Source organism: Amblyomma americanum, chromosome 3 (assembly GCF_052857255.1).
Source record: "Amblyomma americanum isolate KBUSLIRL-KWMA chromosome 3, ASM5285725v1, whole genome shotgun sequence".
Lineage (NCBI taxonomy): Eukaryota > Metazoa > Arthropoda > Arachnida > Ixodida > Ixodidae > Amblyomma > Amblyomma americanum.
This window is the reverse complement of record NC_135499.1, coordinates 114,781,006-114,787,427: the sequence shown is the minus strand read 5'-3', so window position 1 is coordinate 114,787,427 and position 6,422 is coordinate 114,781,006. Positions and strand designations below refer to the sequence as shown.

The 6,422-nt window shown below is 47.9% G+C and overlaps 1 protein-coding gene across 1 annotated transcript; it reads right to left on the bottom strand.

Moving 5' to 3' along the window:
- Positions 1-2,520: 2,520 nt before the first annotated feature.
- LOC144124036 (uncharacterized) lies at positions 2,521-5,086 on the bottom strand. The gene is made up of 3 exons (XM_077656713.1): positions 5,075-5,086; positions 4,204-4,350; positions 2,521-3,114 (listed from the first exon to the last, which is right to left on the bottom strand). The coding sequence occupies exons 1-3, from the start codon at positions 5,084-5,086 to the stop codon at positions 2,521-2,523; spliced, it is 753 nt and encodes a 250-aa protein (XP_077512839.1).
- Positions 5,087-6,422: the final 1,336 nt, after the last annotated feature.

Sequence of the window (6,422 nt, the reverse complement as noted above, 5' to 3'; positions counted from 1 at the left end):
CCCGTGCACTGTGCGATGTCAGTACACGTTAAATAACTCCAGAGGGTCGAAATCTCCGGAGACCTTCACTACGGCGTTCCTCATAGCCTGAGTCGCTTTGGGACGTTAAGCCACCATAAACCATGCCAACTGAACCTTTCCGACGCAGGTCTAAACAGAACGATGAACGTCTCCGCATAGACGTGGGGGCCACTGTGGCCGTTGAGACCTTATTTCAAATTGCTTGTCTCGCCTTCCCCGCTTGGGCCCTCGCCTCGTGTTTCTCAGTTTTAATTTTTGCGTTGTAATCACGTTGACCTTGTGACGCCATGGCCCCATCAACCAATCAGCCACTTTCATGACAAACACAGGACAAGAAATGACGTGAAGTCTAATGCAGTTGCAGTAAATATACAGAGACTGTCTCGCTGTCTAGTGTAGTTGTAAGAATAAAATGCATGGCAGGATGGCCTAGCATATTCTATAGGTCACCTGGGTCCCAGGACATGCAGGTCTCGATGGCAACATTAGGGAAGATGCCCTAGCGCGAGATTACACCAACCGAGCCGGGCACACTGGCTCTACACTCTGCCCCCTCTGAAACTATTTTTCAACCCGCCTAGAGACCCTCCGCCTGAAAACGCGTCTCTATACACCACCCGCCAGATAAGACTCTTTCCCTGGCAAACTCCTGCCACGTATAACACATGCAAACATTCAATTTCTCTAATCTCTGTCCCACACCGCATCAACCCAACATTATACAGAGATGCATGTCCTCGGTGTGCCGATATTGTCACATTACCTGAATATGCTCAGCTAAACTCAACAACTTAAAGTCGCACAACGGGGATCTTGAGCAGTGGGAGGTGACGCTGGCCAGCGGCACTCTAGAAGACCAGGAGGCACCATTTTCCATCACCAAAGCGTCGGCGGAAGGCACTGGAGTTTTGGACTGAGGACCCCACCCACAATCCGCACCGGTCTCCTTTTTGCAAAAAAAAAAAAAATATTTGTTCTCTCTCTCTCTCTAGGACAGCCCATAGATGGCGATTGCAGCACTCGAGTGTGGGAGAGCGCCCGCCATTAGTCACTTCCCTTTCTTTAGTATTTCTTCGCCAGTATCAGCGCACTCATCTTTCTTCGCCGCTTTTTTTTCTGTGGCGACCGACGTAACCAATGCTCCCCATGTGCGGAAGTGGGGATGGTGCGAGCACGTAGTCTCGGGCGATTGGAAGGTTAACGCGTTCGTTCCGGCTGAAACAGACATAGAAATTTATCCTTGCCTGGCGCTCAGTTGCATTACGGAGCAGGATAGAAGAATTCTTCGGCTAGCTAAGCTCATGTGTTCGTAGCAGTTCATTCCTGCGAAACTGGTTAATGGTTTATGGCTTATGGGGGTTTAACGTCTCAAAGCGACTCAGGCTATGAGGTGCGCCGTAGTGAGAGGCTCAGGAAATTTCGACCACGTCTGGTTCTTTAACGTGCACTGACACCGCACAGAACACGGGTCTCTAGCACTTCGCCTCTATCGAAATGCGACCGCCTCTACCGAGATTGAAACTGTGTCTTTCGCGTCAGCAGCCGAGCGCCATAACCACTGAGCCACCGCGGCAGCTTTCTTGCGAAATTAGCCACGTTAGAGTAATTTCATCCTCGTTAGTCAACACTAGAGAGACCACTTTCGAATCGCGTTAAGCGGTTGTACACAGAATGCTGGGGCTTGTGACTGGGACGAACGCCGCCACCGCCGCTTCGTCGGCCACCACGCAGCTGCAACTGAGAGAAATGGGGTCGTGGCAGTGCAATGGTCAATGTTAAACATATATTTCATAGCATGCATTAGGCGTGTAGGAACAACAAGAATTCGACGTGGGGTCTTCAGAGATCAGTGTAGTCGCCGAAGTTTTACCGAATATGGTTTCGGAACTGGCGTAGGAAATGATGCCACAAAAAGTGGAAACGAAGAGTCCTTTTTTCGCCTGTGTAGTCCTGTTGGTCGTACTGGCTTCTTGCTGGGCTTTATTATAGAGAACGTCTTGTTTTGTAATAGTTATCGAGCTATCATTCTGTCAAGCCGTTCCCAGAATCTTTAGTGAGCAAAAGAGAGGAGTACTAAAACCAGGCATTACGGGCCAAAGAGAATTCACTATTGCCTCAAGTGTGCTTTTGCTAACACTTTAAGTATAATCATTCCGAGCTTGTCAAGCAGATACAATAAAATAAATATAATACAGTGACCAGGAAGGCTTTGGAATTCACTTGGGTAACACATACAGCATTGCAAAAATATTCATTTATTCGAAAATCCTTTTGCGAATACACGGCGGGCGAATACCTTACACCGATTTCATACGCGCTGGTCAAATGAGAGAAGTGGTGAAAGCAGGCCTTTTGCACTATCAAAGCGAACTGGGCAATTGGGACAATGCAGTACAGTAGTACACTAAAAACAAAAATGAAATGAAAGGTATAAATGTTTTAGCGCCACTCATTCGCTTCTATAGACAAGGTACTTTTAAAATTTTACGGCAGTGTTTACTATCGACGACGGTACCCGTATTGACCGGCAGCCCATCCAGCGGCAGCCCCGTAGCCACCTGGTGTGTAGCGGCCAGCACCATAGCCAGCGGCACCTTGGCCATAGGGAGCATATCCCCCGTAGGCATATCCACCCAGGGCGGGCCCACTGGAAGCGGAGCCGTAGGAACCGTAGCCACCGTAGCCACCGTATCCATAGGCGCCAACATTGCCACCGTATGGGGCGTTTCCGTATCTACCGTATCCGTTGTAAGTGCTGCTGTAGTTTGGCGCGGCACCCCTAGCACCGTAGCCAAATGGAGCTACTCCAGCCGTTGCACCTGCGGCTTCCCCAGGGGTCGGCGGGACAACCGGTGCGGCGTTGAAGACCACGTCGGCGCTGGCACCCGGTGTTGTTCCTGGCTCGTTTGTGTCCACCGTGGCTCGGAATCCGTTTGCGTCTGCAATGTAGTTCACCCGGCGATAAAGGCCGTACGCGTCTCTGTAGCCGTACGAGCCGGTCTTGGCGTTGTTGGCATCACCCTGCTCGCGGTGGAACAGGCGGGTGCCGTACTCGTCCACGTTGTCGTAGCCGAAGCTGTACGGCTGAGGTGGCTGCGTGGAAAGAGTGCATATTGGACGGCTCTTTCTGTGACTGTAGAAGTGCGCTCGCCCTCATTTCCGAATTTTAATTTTACTCGGGAAAAAAATTTTACAACGATCGGAAAGCGGTGTGCGTAGCACCGAGTTTACTTTTGGTTGCCTGAGCAAAGCAAACTATGAAACTCCCCAAAACTGCAGGCTTGCAAAACTGTAGATTGCTTTGATTTTTGGTGAGAAAGAAAAAACACGCAGAAAATAGAAGCTAGTGATGCCGAGCAACTTATAACGACTAACCTGCGTCCAGCGGTTGTGTCAAACTGCTCGACCTTCAGTGTTTAGTTGTAGCAGCTCTTCGCCGATGTTACCTGACATAAATTCACTGAGAGTACCAATTTGTAGGTATTTTTATGCTTTCGAAAGTACTAACATTTACTAAAGGAGGTATAAAAGAGCTTTGGAAAGTTTGGTTTTGGTTTTATCGGGGTTTAACGTCCCAAATCGACTCAGGCTATGAGGGACATCGTAGTGAAAGGCTCCGGAAATTTCGACCACCTGGGGTTCTTTAACGTGCGCTGACATCGCACAGTACACGGGCCTCTAGAACTTCGTCGCCATAGAAATTTGACCGCCGCAACCGGGATCGAACCCGCGTCTTTCGGGCCAGCATCCGAGTGCCGTAACCACTCAGCCACCGCGGCGGCTGCTCTGAAAAGTATTGAATCAGGTTAGCTGCGAATTTCACTTTGGTGCACTGTCGGGATGGTTAGAAAAATCTTCTGGATATTTAGTGCAAATACGATTGTCAGCACGTAGGTTGAGAACTACGGTCTCCGCTAAGATATGAGATTTAATGCCGATTTAGAGGTAGACAGCTGTGCACAGTTACCTTTTATTGTTCGGTGATAACTCGCGCCGTTGCAGAAGCTCTTCAGTGTGGCCTATGCTAAAAAACCACAATGGAGCACAAGTATTTGTGAACTGAATACTCAGAGCAACAAATCACTTCTGGAGCTAACTTGATTGGTAGAAGTTTTCTTTTTTACTATGGCTGCTAAGAGAATTCGAGCACTTGTGGAATCCCACGGTGTGTTTGTCACGTACCAAGGCGTAGGCATCGTATCCCCTGTAAGGGGCACCAGGCGCTGACGCGGTGTATCCACCGTATCCAGGGTTCTGGTACGGAGTTGGGGCTTGGTGGTGAAGTAGGGCGTGCGCGCCGGCAACAAGCCAGAAGAGCAGGATTTTAATCTGTGAGAAGAAATACGTTGTTGAAATGTGGATTTATTCTCGCGTTAAAAGAGGACAAAAAGTGTTTCAGTAATATTAGTTCCTTTTAGCCCACACAAAGACGACACTGCAAAGGACGAAGAAGAGAGATCAGGGCGCTGTATTCGCTAAAATAACTCTGGCGAATAAATGTCAACGGAGAGAGAAAGCCGCTGCTGATTCTGCAATGGTATTTATGCGAAAAACGACAGCTCTCTGAGGAGGATCTTTATGGAATAGATAATAAAAGAAAAACTACTGGGGGATTCGTCCTGGCTTCGTAGCATCCAATATCTCCATCTTCCACAACTCTGGCGGTGTGGTTCGGGTCCGGGAGTTTATCATAGCTTAGAGCCCTTGTACTTACTGTGGAGGATCTCTTAAACCCATGATGCGGTCGGCTAATAGAAGGCATGTGTAAACGAGCGCCCTCCCCCCTCCCTCCTTACATCACTAGACACACACGAACATAGAGGGATTATTGAGTTGTTTAGGCAGCGTTGAGCGAATGCAAAGACATCCTGTTATTTTGACAGTGTGCGTTAGTTTTAACACTTCTAGCTTGTGGGCTCAGCATGCGAAAGTTATATTGTGCATATACCTCGTGCTACCTGGAAGCTGTAGCAGATCCCCCCTGTGTGCAAATGACTATATCGGGGATATCAGCAGCATTTTTTTGCGAGTATATAAAAATGAAACGGCCTACCTGTCCGAACATTTTGACTTTCTTAACAACTAATACGCTTGGTGCACTTTACACACAGAAAGCAGCTGTATTATCCAGACGGCGAGGCTGCGCGCAGCGTTGTTTGGTGGTGCCCCGTCCTTTGCAGCTCTGTTTTATATCGTGAGGACTATTCCCACGTGCTCTGCTCGCGCAATGACACGCAGAGGAAAAAAGAGTGCATTTCTTTTTGTTTCTTCACGTTTTCTTCGCCTTGACATTTACGGGTTATGTGGCGTAGCATCCCCGTGAAGAGGACGGTTTTTGCGACATGCGACAACCTGGTTGCTCGCATGCGTAGCTAACGACAGTGAAGTGATTTCGCCCCTTTCAAAACGGGGAGGGCGCTACGTTCACGCACGCCGTCTGCCGCGCTTACACAGAAGTACTTCTTTGTTTTTTTTTTCTCCTCGGAGGAAACTGCGTGGTTGACGACAGGCGCTGCAGCTTTTTGAGCTTTGGTTTAAATGTTTTTTCAAGGTGGCGTAGGACATAGTTGTCGTTTCGTTGCATATGCGGCAGGTATTTGAGGGTCGTGTGGAGGGTGCAGTCAGGAAGAGTAGGTTTTCTGAGCTACTACATGCTGTGTTTTGTCCCTGCATCGAATAATTATTTGGCGTTTTCTACTGCAATAATGAATCTATGAGCAAAACCCGAAGTTTATGTGTAAGGGTTACCGTTCTCGGCATTTATTTCTCATAAACTCGGCGGATCTTTTTCGTTGTTTATTTCAGTATGCAGTTGTGTTTTTCAGCGAAAATTATTTTCTACGGGTGAGATACTGGCTTTTTGCGATGACATAACGGGGTGTTCCTGTGCGGTCAGAAGCCCCTTAGAGCATACCTTGTCCTTTTCTTGAGCAAGAGCTGTCGATGTAGCAGTACTTAACGCATAACCGGTGTTACATAGAGCATGTGCTTGTAAAGAAAATGTTCTGTTGTCATTAAAAAAACAGTAATGGAAGTTGAATGACGCTGCCGTCTCAGAGAAATGCAAAGGGGATATTACAGCTACAAACACTGTTGTAATTTTTTCTCTCGGTTGTTGCCGTAGGGTTGAGCAAGAGGGTGGGGTAACACATAATTTGCGTTTTCGGGTCAGTCAAGGAATCACTGCTGAACCAACGTGCTAGCCATAACATGACACCTTTTCGAGCCGCTTACGCATGGTTTCGAATCGGTGTCTTTACATGCAGTGGACAAATCTTAATTAAAGAAGATAAAACACCAAATGCGTGGTTGCCTCTTTGCTTAGGGATAATTGCACAGGTATCACCACGTGATATATCCTTGCGACCATTAAATATTTGATTATTTTATTCTCTGCCGCC